The sequence below is a fragment of the Tribolium castaneum genome, chromosome 2 (assembly GCF_031307605.1).
Source record: "Tribolium castaneum strain GA2 chromosome 2, icTriCast1.1, whole genome shotgun sequence".
Classification (NCBI taxonomy): Eukaryota; Metazoa; Arthropoda; class Insecta; order Coleoptera; family Tenebrionidae; genus Tribolium; species Tribolium castaneum.
In genome coordinates, this window is record NC_087395.1 from 1,195,857 (window position 1) to 1,211,992 (window position 16,136).

General features: G+C 29.0%; 2 protein-coding genes across 3 annotated transcripts; both read left to right on the forward strand.

Moving 5' to 3' along the window:
* The first annotated feature begins 139 nt into the window (after window positions 1–139).
* Window positions 140–4,893, forward strand: LOC103313119 (zinc finger protein ZFP2). The gene is made up of 2 exons (XM_008195544.3): window positions 140–351; window positions 3,301–4,893. The coding sequence occupies exons 1-2, from the start codon at window positions 208–210 to the stop codon at window positions 4,873–4,875; spliced, it is 1,719 nt and encodes a 572-aa protein (XP_008193766.2). The 5' UTR covers window positions 140–207; the 3' UTR covers window positions 4,876–4,893.
* Window positions 4,894–7,022: 2,129 nt separating this feature from the next.
* On the forward strand, window positions 7,023–10,761 carry LOC103313120 (zinc finger protein OZF). 2 transcript variants are annotated; one of them, XM_008195545.3, is made up of 2 exons: window positions 7,023–7,290; window positions 9,212–10,761. In XM_008195545.3, the coding sequence occupies exons 1-2, from the start codon at window positions 7,135–7,137 to the stop codon at window positions 10,739–10,741; spliced, it is 1,686 nt and encodes a 561-aa protein (XP_008193767.2). In that variant the 5' UTR covers window positions 7,023–7,134; the 3' UTR covers window positions 10,742–10,761. The 2 variants fall into 2 exon arrangements, with proteins under 2 accessions (XP_008193767.2, XP_015839941.2); XM_015984455.2 differs by having other exon boundaries at window positions 7,162–7,290; window positions 9,204–10,761.
* Window positions 10,762–16,136: the final 5,375 nt, after the last annotated feature.

The window sequence follows — 16,136 nt, forward strand, 5'->3', positions numbered from 1 at the left end:
TGTACTGATGAAAAATGGATTGACTACTGAATTTTTTATATAGAAAAATTGTTTTATTACGTGGTAAAATTAACACACGTATTTCTGATACACTCTGTATGTATATTCCCGCTCCACCTTCTTTCTAACTCCGTGGTCTGGTGGAAATCTAACCTCACTAATTTCCCAATTTAACCTAAATCACAGATCTAAATTAAAATGTAAACAATGAAGCCAGGAAAATTGCAAGCCACCGATTTTGACAATTTATGTCTCGCCTGTTTATCGAAAGACTGTCTCGGGAGCATTTTTGTGCTAACATTCGAGGGGGCTGTCTTAACTTCACTACTCGAGGATTTACTTAATTTTCACGTAAGTGATTGCCATTACTATTACAGTAAAGTTTGACTTTAGCCACACCAACGTATTTGCTTAAATTAAGTGTTTTTTAACGCTTAATTTAATTTTTAAAACACAAATTTTCGAAACGGTTCTTTAGTCTTATTAACTTAGTTAATAGGAATTAATTTTTTTTGTCCCCGGTATTAGCCACAAAATAAATGGAAATTTTCTTTGCATTTAAAAAATTTAGGTCACATGGCCATATTCAGAAGTCTAAAATTATGAATTGTATATTTGGTTGCCTGACATCAGACAAATTAATACAGGGTGATTCAAAAACATCGGTCAATATCTCGAGTGCTGATAAAGGACATCAAATTAAATTAAAAGTTCCCATGACAAAAAATTGTTCGAGCTTTTTTCACGAGATATAGCTCTTCAAAATTGAATTTTTAATTTAAGTTTTTGGTGCTTCAAGTCATATTTTTTTGACTTTAGTTAGCGGAAACAAATACCTGTTGAAAAAATCACCAATTAATGTCTTATGAATCTTATGATGTACAAAACAATTAAAAAACTTGCAAATTCGACAATAAATTAAATTCCACATCGTAGGAATAAAAAAAAGAGCAAAAATTAATACCGTTGCGAAGGAAAACAAATTAAAAAATATATCAAAATCAAAATATTAATATCAAAATTATGTTGTTTGTAAAAAAAAATCTGACTTCATTTTTGTGCTTAACTGAACGTCTTTTAACACCATACGAGAGTTTGTCCGTCACTTTTGAATCATCCTGTATAAAGACTAAACCCAAAATAACGAACAAATTTCATATCTTTGTTATTAGTCATTTTTCAAAAAATTTTGACACCATACTGACAATTACAACTTCATTTGTTTTTAAGTAATGACGTAATTTTTTAATGCCAAACGACATTTTTTTGTTCTAGATAGATACATAATAAAAAAAGAAGAAAAGCCAATAATTAAGTTAAAAAAAAAGTTATTAAACATTTCATACAGAGCCTTATCTTTTTGTTCTTGCTTTATTTTATAAAAGGTGATTGCTTTTTGTGTATATTTTTGTGTGTATAAGCTGTTTCAAAACTAAAAAAACGCCAACGTCGCATTTTCTCTCAAAATTAGCTGTCATAAATTATTCATGCATTTCAAAAAAATAATAGCTAACGTAATTTATATTTTCAAGAAGAGATCTAATCATTAATAATTATTTTACAATTATTTCGTTTTTATAGTTAAATAATTCGTTTTTATAGTTTTGGAACAGCTTATTAAGTGTTTTCATGATAGCAAAAAGATCGAGCCTTCTGTTCAACTGTCAATATTTTTTTATTTTATTAAATTATTTATTTTAAATTTTATTTTTAAATTTTTTTCTTATTACGAGAAAGATAAAGATTTGTAGTATTTAAAACAGTAAATAAAATAGTTGTCATTAAAAAAAAATAACAATGACGTTACACCGCAAAAACTCATGACATTACAAATGTCACTATGATGCCAAAATATACATATGAAATAATAAAATCTACCTTTTTTTGAATGGTGACCATAAACACAGATATGAATTTTATGTGTGACTTTTGGTTCTACCTGTATAATATGAATATCAAGCGATTAAATATTTTTTGTAATCGAATCATCTATGAATTTGAAACCGTAGATCGTTGCTTGTACTGTTGCTCTAGAAATAAAACGTCAAATAAAAAATCACTAGTAACAAAAATCATGGCAACTTGATGTGTGCTCCAATGAAAATGTAATTTTTAAGCAATACACGAATAAAATTCTTACAAGAGCAAGAGGCAAGAAATAGTTGTGGGGTTTAGAATTTTTCGAATCTATCTATTTATTTTGCCCTTTTGGTGTTTATCTTTTTTTAATTACTATTTTAAATTTGTTCTTAAAATAGCATTTTGATCGCAGACATATCTATCTCCAATTTTTTTAAACCTCTTAAAAATCTGTAATTAAACATGATTTATTATTACTTTTTTATTTATTATGGTACTGTAAGATATACATTAAGGTGACCCACCGTACAGGGCAGTATCCAGGACAATATTATTTTTTTGTAGATTCTGTCCTGGTCAAAAACTGGTAATAAAAAAAACAGTAAAAGTTACTGTGTTGTGTCTAGTTTTTTATAATGTATAAGGCAATTTATTCTTCAAAGAAATAACTTTGAACATTGATATTTGGAAAGACCATTGAAAGATTTTAGGGAATGATGTTAAAATAAGGAAAAAGTTTCTATGTCCGGAAGAGCTTCCTGTGATAAAAATGAACAGAGAAAGGAAGGAAGAGAACATTGATACGCAAACGAAGAACAAAAAAGAAAGAAGACAGAGGTTAAAGAAAACAAGTGATAAAAAATATTGGAAACCCCTAAGATAAATAAAGAATAGAAAAATATTTGCCAATATCTAATGTCGGATAGAGAATAAGGCATATAATAGAAAATAAAAGAAAGAAAATAACGATAATGTAGAATAGAGAGAAGAAAAGACAAATTGAAAAGGAGGAACAGAAAACAGAGAGTGATAGCAAATACGTATAGAGGACAGAAGACAGAGACATAAGACATTTCTTACTGTCACAAAAATTTGAAAAATCTTAATAGATAATAGCACCTTAAATAGAATTGACTCCAATGGCATTTCGTTCTTGTTTGTTTAATGAAACGGATATCTTCTATGTATTGTTGTTTATTAATATTTAAAATTGGCACATATTTTAGTATTTCGGCCAACTTTTTGAAATAATTTTTTATAATTGCTCACTTTGAGATATGTGCACCATGAGATTAGTAACAATTAAAAAAAGAAATCTAGTTTGAACAAAATTTTATAACTAAATGCAAATGGAAAAGTTTTAATGTAAGCTTTAATATTTCGTACGTTAAGTGTGGCTAAAGCAAAATTTCACCAACTGTTTTAATTTATTTTGTTTAGGTCGCAGCAGGCGACGCGTTGCCTAAAAAAATCTGCAAAAAATGCGTCGAAGAAATCGTCCAGTTTTACGTCTTCAAAAAACGATTTAACGAAACTCAAACAACGCTACAAAGGGTTTTGAGAGAAAAGGGTGATAAAGTAGTTTCATCTAATGGACAATTTTTACGTGATGAAGAATTTCTTGTTAAAAACAGTGATGTGGAAAATGAAGTTTTTGTGTTGAGTAGTGATACTGAAGATGATGCACTTAGGGGCTTTTATGGGATTCCCAAAGACTTAAACATTGTGTTTGTCGATATTGAAACGGTAAAGAAAGATTTAAGTGGCGAAGGATTCGTTTTAAATCATTTGGAACATGATGGAGAAGTTGAAACAGTTGATGGAGCATTTCAGTGTTTGTATCATAATCCAGAAGTTAAAACAATGGAAACTACTTTAAACGTAAATCATTCAAACATTGAAGATAAACCACAAGAAAAAGAATCTTCGCTAGACTTAAATCTTAAAGAGCAAGAAATTCTTTTACCCAAGAAAAAATATTTCAAATGTTACATTTGTGAGAAAGTAGTGAATTTAACAGGAAAGAAGCGACATCTTCGTACACATATGACAATAAAGAAAGAGAAACCTCACATTTGTCAAACTTGTTCTCGTGCATTTCATTTAAAAGCGAATTTGGAGAGACATATAAAAACACATACAGGAGAAAAACCATACGTTTGTGAATTCTGTGGTCGTAGTTACACACGAGAGGCTAATTTAAAAGGACACCTCCTTAGACATACAGGAGAAAAACCATATGTGTGTGAATATTGTGGTAAAGCTTTCCGAGTTAAACCAAAGTTAGATTTGCATCAATTAACACACTCTAATGCACAATCGTTCATTTGTGAATTTTGCTCGAAAACTTTTCTGCAAGAGAAATCACTTAATGCCCACAAACAAAATAACCATTGGGAGAAAAAACCCTTTACTTGCACACATTGTACCGAGAGATATAACACCATGTTGGCACTTACAAATCATCTGGAAACACATGGCATTCAACGTGAGAACCGCCAAAGTGGAACATTATGTCAAATTTGTGATAAGGAATTTTCCACAAAAGCCATTTTAAAAAAACACATGTTGACACACGGAGATAAACAATTTTCCTGTACCTTTTGTGATAAGAAATTTTACACTAAAGGTCAACTCACAGTACACAAAAGAATCCATACAGGGGAAAAACCATACGTTTGCAAATTTTGTGATCAAGCGTTCAATACTGTGGGAGCGCACAGAAATCATATGCTTCTCCATACTGGCGAAAAGCCATACAAATGTAAAATTTGCGATAAAGCTTTTGTACAGAGTCAACATTTAAAACGTCATATGATGCTCCATACTGGTGAAAAACCCTATTCGTGTCCACATTGTGACAAAAAATCTAGAAGCAAATTTGATATGGAATGTCACGTTAGGATTCATACGAAGGAAAAACCGTTTAAATGTGATATTTGTGCGAAAGAGTTCCGGAATCCTGTTTATCTCCAAAAACATAAAAGAAAGGAACATCAAAGGAATGTTACATGAAATAAAATTTTATTTTGTTTTGTTTGTTTTATTTTGTCTCCTTTGTAGCACCTCCATTATTCAAATTTGATTCAAGAATTTTTTTGTATGTTATGGGTTCAGAAATGATTCAGAAGATCTAAATTTTCTTAAAAATCGAAATTACTAATTTTTGATTTTTCACAAGTGCTACAGCTATTTTTACATTTTACGTTCGAATTGCTTTAAAAATCGTAGAGTTGGGTGAAAATGGTGTTATTTCTGGCTTTTTAAAACACTTAGTACTGAAAAGCACTAGGTAAATTAGATAAAAATTATATTGTTTCTTCTCATTTTCAGGCGTAACGTAATATTTCGCCAAATTTATTCAAAAATACGCCGAAAAATGGCATAATTATGTCGAAATTGGTGCGATTTTTGCTTCCTTTAACCACTTAAGCGTGATTTTGTTAAAACGGAAAAATTACTTTTTTAAAATTACTAATCTGAGTTAAAACTTAATGTTTTTTTCTTTTTCAACCGTTGTTTTTTGGTTAGAAATGTGCCTACATTGAGGAATTTCGTTCACAATAATCATAGAAGTCAATAGTTTTTCGTAAAAAGCTGAAATACTGAGAATAAATTAAAAAACTGTGTGATTAAAAAAGTTAGAACTTATGAGGATGAAAGCCTGAGAACATTTAAAAAATAAATTTACAATTGAGTTTTTGCTGAAAATTTTACCAATTGAGTTTAAACACGAACTAATTGCGAGAATCAATCTTTATCAAAAACAAATCGATCCACTATTTTGAACCCAAGTGTAATAACTGAAATTTTCTTAGAAAACAGCGAAATTCCGGATAGTTTAACCGACATTTACAAAATAATCAAACAATTTTTTTGCTTAATTTTGAACGCCTCATGATTGGTCTATCACTTCAATTGTCTTGCAATTTTTTGTGCTCCAGATAAGGAAGTAGGATGTGATTTTTATATTTTTATTGGTCAATCACTCATTCTAGGGAAAAATGAGAATCAGTGAACCGGTTTAGGGGCCGGTTTTTTTCATAGAACGGAAAACTAGTCAATTCTGCTTGGTTTTTGATATAATTTGATTGTCAAAAAAACGCTTTTTAAATCTACTACACAAAATTTTGATTCTTAGAATAGTAGCGGACTTTTACACAACTAATTAAAATCTACACTGTCGTTTTGGAAAAATTAATAATTACAGTTATAATGTAATTAAAATTTTTAAAATCCAAATTAGCAATTGGCGATCGCTGCAATTTTGACACTTCTACAAAATTATTTTTTGATTCCAAAATTAATTTTATAAGATACATAAATTATTTAAAATTAAAAAGTAATTGAATATGGAATTAAAGTATGCACAGTTATTTCCAAAAATTAAAAGTTTAAACACCGACAAAGGAATTTTAACGCTGAAAAACTAAAATACAAATAACTAAGACATATTAAGACTGAAGTTTTGAAACACATACTCTAAGTTCTAAGTAACTGAAAAGCTAAAAAACTAAAGATAAGATAGTAAAACTACGAAAAACTGAAAATTTGAGTAATTGAAAAATATGAAATACTATGGGGAAATTAAGAAACTAACTGAAACTGAAATATTGGAAGCCTGAGAAACAAAAAAAAATTTTGATGTAAAATAAAGTAACAATGAAATTGAAAATTTTGATGTAATGTAAAAAAATATCCTATTTTAAATTAAAAAGGTTAAACACAACTGTAGGATGTTTAAAATTCATTTAGGATACAATTCAGTTTAGGAATTTAGGAAAAATAAAAAAGGTGTCAAAAATTCCATTTCTAACAAAACAAATTTATTTCGAGTTTTTAGAAGAACACTTAAAAATTCCATGATGGGAAAGATTCCTAAAATCCGGCCTTATTTACTAACAAAAAAAATAAAGTGGTTCTTATCAGTTTACAGCCAGGTGTGTAAAATTTCAAGAATTTTATTGATTAGAATTATTTAAATAATTAGAAGTCGTGGTTTTCTTGGATGCAGACTTGGTAATTTTTTTTAGTGGCTCAGATCTCTCAGTGGTTTGTTTGAGATTTTCAAATTTTTTCAAAAATGTATGAGGTACATTAATCCTTAAAATAAGTAATTTCACTTAATTTAAAACACAGCCATCGCTTCAGACCAAATTCAATGGCGGTTTGTTCTCGTTCCACCGTTTTATTTTCTCTATGGTCTGGAATAAACTAACCTCACTCATTTTTCAACTTAACCTCAAATAAATTCAAATGTAAGAAAATAAAACAATGAAGCCAAAATTGAAGATTCCCGAGATACGAAAAGGCGATTTCGACAATCTTTGCCTTTCCTGTTTATCTAAAGATTGTATTGGGAGCGTTTTTTTCGTAAAGTTTGAGGGGGCTGTCTTATCTACAATACTGGAGGATATCCTTAACGTTCAAGTAAGTAGTTGCCTTTTTGGAAAAAATTGTACTTTTGCCACACTAAACGTATCTTAATTATATAAATCAGTGTTTTACAATTTTTCAATTTGTGAGCTTAACCATAAATGGTTTAATGTGGTGCCCCCTTCTCATGGTTTTTATGAAATTCTTAAAAAGTTCGGTCCCATACAGGGTGAGTAAAAAATATGGAACCAAACATTTCTAAAATAGGCAATGAGATAAAAATTAAAATTTTGGGCTAAAAGTGTGCTAAAAATTATCCTTAGGTATTTTGAATAAAAAGTGCACGTAAAAACGTAAGTTTGTATTATTTATTATAGTTATATATTTCTAAATAGAGAACTTTCAGAGGTATTTTAATTTTAGTTGTTTTTTAGTAATCGATAAATTTTAAGAAATTAAGTGCGAAAATCATTATTTTGAAAAAAGTTCACATTACGATTTGAAGTATTTCTAGAAGTTTTAACATAGGAAGTAAAAATTAAGAAAAATCTGGTACTGAAAAAAAATTGAAAATGTATTCAGCTCATTTGTTTTATAAAAACGATTTTATTTTATTTTAATTCTTATGTTTTTACTTCATTTTTATTGTGCATAATTTTTTTCGTAACAAAGACATTCAAAAATTATATTTAACACAAAAAATTGTGTTCATTCAAGTTTTTTGTTGAAAATTAAACTTTAAAGAATTGAAAAAACATGTACAACGTATTAGCAACCCTTAAGTTTAGGAGGAAAAGGTTTTGTTGGGGTTTTATCATAATTTGATACAATTATTTAATAAAATACCGTTAGAGTTAATCTTAAAACGTCCATAATCACACTCCAGAAATATTTAATTTGCAATGTTAAATATTCACGTTCTTGTTAATATTTGCTTTTTTATTTTAGTTTTTCAAAATTTATAAAAACAGTCGTTTTTTGCTTAAATATTCAGAAGGATTTAAATAGCGTAATTTGGACTTATTTGTAGCATATTTTTTTACAAATTTCCTGAAAGTAAAAAAATAACAAAAAAACATAAATAAAAAAATTAATAAATTAAAAAATAATGTAATTCTCGACTTTACGTAGTAACTTTTATGCCAATTTGTGACAAGTTTTGCATATTTTTGCGTCTAAATATGAAATAAGGATTTAAGTGAAAAGTGTGCTGAACAATTCAAAAAATCAAATATAACGCAATTGTTTTGTGTTTTTAGCGTATTTTTGACAAAATTTCTTGTAATTACGTTTTTTTAGTGACAATAGATACTAGATAAATATATAATTAAAAGACATTAAAATTACATTTAATAAACTCATCAGAGCTGTACAAAGACAAACGATTTTTCCATAAAAAAAATCTGTTACCCTTATTGTATTTTATTTTCGACAAAAATGTATATTAAAATGTTGTCTTATTGATTTAAAGAAGTATAGAATGTAAAACTGTTAAAAGTATTTTTGTTACGATTTTTTTCAGAAAATGAAAATAAATGAGAGTGAAATAAAATACAATCCAATAATCAGTTTTCTCAATTGGCGATAAATAAGCAAAAGATACTTAATATAGGAACTCTAGGTATTTTCTTGTTTTGTCCTTATTGCTAAAATTATCAACTTAACATTAATAGACACCATACATTATGGACCTATTTTATATTTTATTTTAACTGTATACATAAGACTATTATATACTAATAAAAAATAGAGTGATTTTATTATAGCATTTTTCATAAGACAGGTTATCATATCAAAAATCAGAATATGACATAAAATTGTCTATCTTGTACCCATGGTAGTTACGTTCTGTTATATTTTATTTTTGAAGAAGTTCCATAGCTTATTGTTTTGAAAAATTATTAACTCTTGGGTACTTTAAGTGTGGCTAAAGTAAAATTTTACCAAATTTTCTAATTCAATTTGAGTTTTTTAGGTCGCTGTTGACGATGCATTACCTAAAAAAATCTGCGAAAAATGCACCACAAAAATTGTACGCTTCTACATTTTTAAAAAACGATTTATGGAATCCCAAACCACGTTCCAAAGAGTTTTGAGGGAAAAAGATGATCAAATACCAATTGTCGATCCATGTGAAGAGTTATCAACAGATGAGAAGCTGCTCATTGAAAATGAACCTTTCACAATAAGTAGTGACAGTGAAGATGAAACACTCAGGGACACTTATGGGATCCCTAAAGACTTAAACATTGTATTTGTTGATATGAAAACGGCAAAGAAAGAATTGGAAGACAAGGGATTCCTTTCAAACAACTTGAAAAAAGATGGACAAGTTGAAACAGTCGTTTGCACTTGTGAAGGAGCATCTCCTTGCTTATACCATGTACAAATAAAAAATAAATCAGAAACTGCTCCAAACCTAAACAATTCAAAAGTTACTAAAGATAAAGAAGAAGAAGTTACTCTCCTGAAGCTGAATAAGTTCAAATGTAAGACTTGCGAGCAAGTTATGGACATATCAGAAAAGTTGCAACATAGACGTATGCATAAAAAACCCCAAAAGAAGCGTTTCCTTTGTGAAACTTGCCCTCGCATTTTTCTCACAAAAGTACAATTATTTCTACATAAAAGGACACACACGGGGGAAAAACCCTACATTTGTGAAATCTGTGGTCAGAGGTTTACCCGAGAGTTTAGATTAAAGGAACATCTCTTAAGACATACAGGAGAAAAACCATACATATGTGAATATTGCGGTAAAAGTTTCAGTGCTAAAAGACACCTAACTGCACATCAACTAACACACACAAAATCATATAATTGTGAAGTGTGCTTGAAAACTTTCCTGCATAAGAAGTCGCTTAATTTACATAAACGAGTCAAACATCTAGGGGAAAGACCCTTCATATGTACACATTGTCCCAATACATACACCACCACAATGGGACTTACAAACCATCAAAAAACTCATGGTATTACACCTAAAAACCAAGGCAACGAATTATGTCACATTTGTAACAAGGAATTCGCTTCCAAAGCCAACTTGAAAGCACACTTGTGTGTACATGCAGATAAACGCTTTGCGTGCAAGTTTTGCGATAAGAAATTTCATTTCAAACATGGTTTAGAGACACACCAAACGATTCACACAGGGGAAAGACCATTCGTTTGTAAACATTGTAACCAAACATTTAGAACTGTGAATTCGCACAGAACACATATGTTTCGGCATACTGGCGAAAGGCCATTCAAGTGTAACTTTTGTGGGAAAGGTTTTATACAGAGTCATCATTTGAAGTTTCATTTGACTTGTCATACGGGTGAATTACCCTATTCTTGTCCATATTGTGATAAAAAATTTAGGTGTAAATTTAATATGGGTAGTCATGTGAGGCTTCATACGGGGGAAAAACCCTACAAGTGTGACATCTGTTTGAAGGCCTTCCATGATTCGACCTATGTGCGCAAACATAAAATGAGGACACATCAGACGAATTGTACATAAAATAAATTATTTTGTTACTACTTGTTTTTATTTTTTTACTAGTTATTTTAAATCTCATTTGATTTGATTTTACGCGGTTTGTAATGTATTATCGTCAGAAATTAACAAGAAAATTGTTTTGTTTCACCTTTACACATTTTAGAACCGAAATCTTCAAAATTTTGCTAAAAACACCGGAGTATTATATTTTAGCTCATTATTTTCATTTTTAATCAAGTAAACTTTTGAAAAATACGATAAAATTGTGCCATTTTCATTCAAGAAGTTCAAAATTCGATGGCACACTGACTAAGTTACTTTACTTAATTTACTAAGATATAATAAACCTTAATTATTATTGTTTTACTGCTTATTCGATAATGAACCAACTAAAAATTAAATAAGATATTAAAAATAGGGGTCGTTCCATTTGAAAAAATTAAGTTATAGCAGTTATTTGATAAACTTTTTTTTGAAAAAATCATATTAGCCATGAATTTTAACATGACAATTTTGGAAATTCTAGAAGACTTTCCGAACCTTCGGTTATCAAATACAAGAAAAGTTATTCACTTATCACAAAAGGTTCAAAGGATGTGAGATCTTAGATGAATCTTTGCAAATGAAAGTTTTAATAAAAAATTGACATATATTAAAAACTATAACAGATAAGTATTAACAACTTGGGTAAATTTACTCAGCTTGTAAAGGTGAATTTAAGTATGCAATAAAAATATGTGGTTACTATTTAAAATTTCAAACTTGGCGCCAATTTTTTGTTGTTCCGAACGCTCAGCTATTTTGAAAATAAGTCAGTTGAACTTAAAATGGTCGACTTGGACCGTAAACAAAATTTTAAAGCTCTATTCTAAAAAATTTGTAATGTAGACTGTTTACCCAAAATAGATTAAAAAATCCACAATAATTAAATAGTCGACTATCCAATTTTTTCAGCTTCTTGCACTTTTAACGAGTGTTAAAAATACCAAACCGAAAGAACACATTATTCGAAAGAATATTCATTTTCTACTACTAAAAGCTACGTTTTGCTAAATTAAACCAAAAAATCACTACAAGCACTACTTTTGAAATTTTGATAGTTCTAGTCGGCCGTGGTTGAAGTTGTCGGTTCGATCTCACTCTAGCTAAAATAAAAACGCAATTCCCATCTCTTTTTACAGTGGCATCAGGCAAGGTTCTTACGTTGCGATCGAAACCTATTCCTGAATAAAATATAGAATAAAAATAAACGCCCTCTAGTGTCGACATATCGTACTGAACGAAAACAGTAACGAAATTTTCGTAATTCCTCATTTAATGAATTATATAGCAATTCTGTGTGTATATATATTATCGCTCACATTAGAGTTAGTTTAAAAGTATTTAGTGATATTTTTTGTGATTATAAAGTGTTTTTTGTTAAAATTTGAAAGTGGATAAAAAGTGAAAAAGATTTAGTTTTTGATTACAAAGTGTTATTAAAACCATTGCGTAATCAAAGACTAAAGTATTGGATTATAGCGGATAGCAAACACATGTTGGACTCAAAAAAAATTATTGAAGTGTGTGAGGGTAAAATTTTTCCACTAAAAAAAATCATGAAAAATTCCGGTCAATCTACAAAACAGCAACTGATGATACATTTAAGCTTAAATTGTTCCAAAAATTAAGCTTTTCAATGTCTTTTTTTTAATAATTTTACAATAAAGTAAGTTATTCATCTTTTTCTCGTCATCTCTAATTTATCAACATTCGTTTCTTGCACTAAAGATAGAATAGTCATTCCGTGTAGACAATGCAATAATTGTAAAGCCCTAAATTCCGAATAAAAATTTTCCCGCCATTTATGGTTACTGTTTTAGGCCCTGTTCAGTGGCGCCCCCAACGGTAATTTTACTTCCGAATTATTCCATTATAGATTTTTTTAATAAATATTCAAATAATAGTACAAATAAGGTAATAATAAAGTCTCCAAATGCTACTAATTGATTTAAATGTGTTCTACATTTCATTTCGAACCCAAAGGTCAATGCACTTTTCGGTAGGTTATAAAACCAATTTGCCAGTCGTTTATCGACTGGGAGCGTGGCGCACTCCTGTAATCCAGCTTCTTGGAGGTCGGGTTCAGTGGATGGTTTGAGGTTGGGAGTCCTGTTGCTTGGTATTCCACGTTGACTGGGCGTCCGCACTAAGATCGGCATCGATATGGACACCTTGGAGGAGTCTGAGGTGTCCAGGTCGGCTAAGGAGGGGCGAACCGGGCCAGGGGGGAAACCCAGCAGCCAAAAGTCCCCGTGTCGTTCAGTAGTGGGATCGCGCCCGGGAGTGGGAGCCTTGTGACAGCCTGATCAAAATAGCTAGACCTGGACCTTTTTACACTTTTTTTTCAATTACTATTAAATTACAATTACCATTGTCTAAATAACGGTGGGATTGAAGTTAATTTCGACGATTTAGAAATTTAATTTCAGGACCGTATCCAACTTTTTTATGGAGGACTATAACTTTTAAATAGTTTAAGATCAAATTTTTGAATTATGTTTGACTCTAACTATTGAAAATCTAATGCTCTATCTGTCAGTTTTTTTGTCTACCTTGTGCTAATCGTTAGACTAATAATACAACATACCATTTTTCAAAATCAATTCAAATTAAAAAATAAAATTGATAATGTATCACAAAAAATAAACGACTTTGATTGGCTGTCGGTTCACCAAAAAAAATATATTTTTTGTGTTTATCTCTAAAATGTTCGTTACTGTTTCACTCCGTGAACTATTTCATTCAAGTTTCTGTGCGGAATATTACTGATGTGTCATTACCCAAGTTTAAAACAGCAATATTTGAAGTAATACAATTTCTGTCGTTTGTTTACAGAAAAACGTTCGGTGAATAATTTTCGCAATAAAATCTCAAGTTTTTTTTCAACATTCTTTTTGTATTTGTTATTTTTTTCTTGTTTTATTTTGTTCTTTTTTCAGTTGTATTTCTTATTTTTATTTAATCATTATTTACTTTTTTGCTTCTCTGTTTTTTATATATAGTTATTTTTATTAAGGGGGTAAGTTGTACTTACCACAATTCTAATAAAAAAAATCGCAAACAGATGAAAAATAAAAATAAAGTCAAAATCTATTTTTGAATTTGAAACTAAAAGATTTTCGTTGATGACCTTTTGGCTTAAACTAAGTCGCAGTCTATCAGTTGCCCAAATTTTACAAGAGTAAATGCATTAGAACGATATTACAAAAATCATAAAATTTATGTAAAAGTGAGTAAAAAGTTTCTAAAGTCAAATAAAAAAAATCGTAATTTTGAGCTTAGTCAATATTTTTAATTGTCCTTTGGATCATTTATCCTTCGAATAGTGTGATATAAACTGTGAAAATTTCGAGAAAAAGGTCTACTAGAACGACTGAAAAAAACTGAATTTTATACAGGGTGATTTTTAATTAACAGCAGCCACTGTAGAATTTTTATTTATGGCCCAATTTCAAAAATTAAATAAGTATTTAAATGGCTTTTAATGTATAATCTGATGCTTTTAAAAAAATTTTGTCATAGTATATTTTTTGGTCTGTTTTTAATGTTCCTATTTTTTTTTTCATAACGAGCAATTTTTGCAGCACAACTGGGGGAGTGCTGCAAACAAATTAAGTAACATGTTAGGGAAATAACACTCACTACTCATTACCCAAGTTTAAAACAGCAATATTTAAAGTAATTCAATTTATGTCGTTTGTTTAAAGAAAAATTTTTGGTAAACAATTTTCGCAATAAAATAAAAACATATTTTTGTCATCTCAAGTTTTTTTTAATTCCTTTTGTTTCTTGTTTTATTTTGTTTTTTTTTCTTCAGTTCATTTAATCATTATTTACCTTTTTACTTTTTTATTTTTTATATATAGCTATTTTTGTTAAGAGGGTTAAGTTTTTATAGCAATTGCTAGACTTCGCCTTCCGAGTTGTATTTACAACAATTCTAATAAAAAATTCGCAAAGAAATGAAAAATAAAAATAAAGTCAAAATCAATTTTTTGAATTTGAAACTAAAAGATTTTCGTTGATGCCCTTTTGGTTCTTTTTACACCAAGTCGTGGTCTATCAGTTGCCCAAATTTTACAAGAGTAAATACATTAGAATAATATTAAAAAAAATCATAAAAATCGAGTAAAAAGTTTCTAATGTCATGAAATAAAAAAATCAAAAAAATCGTAATTTTGAGATTAGTCAATATTTTTAGTCATATACCAACTGTAAATATTTCGAGCAAAAAGGTGCACTAGAACGACTGAAAAAACTGGATTTTATACAGGGTGATTTTTAATTAACGGCAGCCACTGCAGAATTTTTATTTATGGCCCAATTTTAAAAATTAAATAAGTATTTAAATGGTTTTTAATGTATAGTCTGATGCTTTTAAAATTTTTCTGTCATAGTTTATTTTTTGGCTGTTTTTCACTTTCCTAGTTTAAATTATATACTGTATTTTTTATAATTTGGAAGATATTATATTTTCTAATATATAACGAGCAATTTTTTAAGTAACTTAATAGTTACTTAAATAGTTACCTAAATAGTTACTTAAGTAACTATTTAACTATTTTAGTTGCCTTTTTTTGGAAATTTGTTATACAGGGTGATTAAAAAGCAATTAATTAATGTATATACTTGATTTAATAAAACTTACTCTGACAAGCGGCCATTTCAATTCGTCAACAAAAATACCGTAAGTGTAAAAATTATTTAATTTTGTTTTTTTTTGTTACTTGTAACAAAACGATATTTTACTTAACTTATTTGGAAACCAATTTTCCACATTACCAATTTTCTTACAGCACAACCGAATGGAGTGAAGCAAAAAAAATTCATTGTATAAATACGTTATTTTTGTTATAACGAGTGTTTAAAAAAACAATTATTTAACTTACCTTTTGTCACTAAATTCTTTCAACATATGACACTAAATATTTCGAATCTTGGAAAAAAGTACAATGTCTTTACAGCACAAGCTTTGTGACAGCCTGATCAAAATAGCTAGACCTGGACCTTTTTACACTTTTTTTTCAATTACTATTAAATTACAATTACCATTGTCTAAATAACGGTGGGATTGAAGTTAATTTCGACGATTTAGAAATTTAATTTCAGGACCGTATCCAACTTTTTTATGGAGGACTATAACTTTTAAATAGTTTAAGATCAAACTTTTGAATTATGTTTGACTCTAACTATTGAAAATCTAATGCTCTATCTGTCAGTTTTTTTGTTTGCCTTGTGCTAACCGTTAGACTAATAAATGTCATTACCCAAGTTTAAAACAGCAATATTTGAAGTAATACAATTTCTGTCGTTTGTTTACAGAAAAACGTTCGGTGAACAATTTTCGCAATAAAATCTCAAGTTTTTTTTCAAC

Excerpts from the sequence above, each read along its gene's own strand:
- LOC103313119 (XM_008195544.3), top strand. The coding sequence starts at position 208 with ATGAAGCCAGGAAAATTGCAAGCCACCGATTTTGACAATTTATGTCTC. Across the intron at positions 352-3,300 it reads AGGATTTACTTAATTTTCAC|GTCGCAGCAGGCGACGCGTT; the intron begins GTAAGTGATTGC and ends TATTTTGTTTAG.
- LOC103313120 (XM_008195545.3), top strand. The coding sequence starts at position 7,135 with ATGAAGCCAAAATTGAAGATTCCCGAGATACGAAAAGGCGATTTCGAC. Across the intron at positions 7,291-9,211 it reads AGGATATCCTTAACGTTCAA|GTCGCTGTTGACGATGCATT; the intron begins GTAAGTAGTTGC and ends TGAGTTTTTTAG.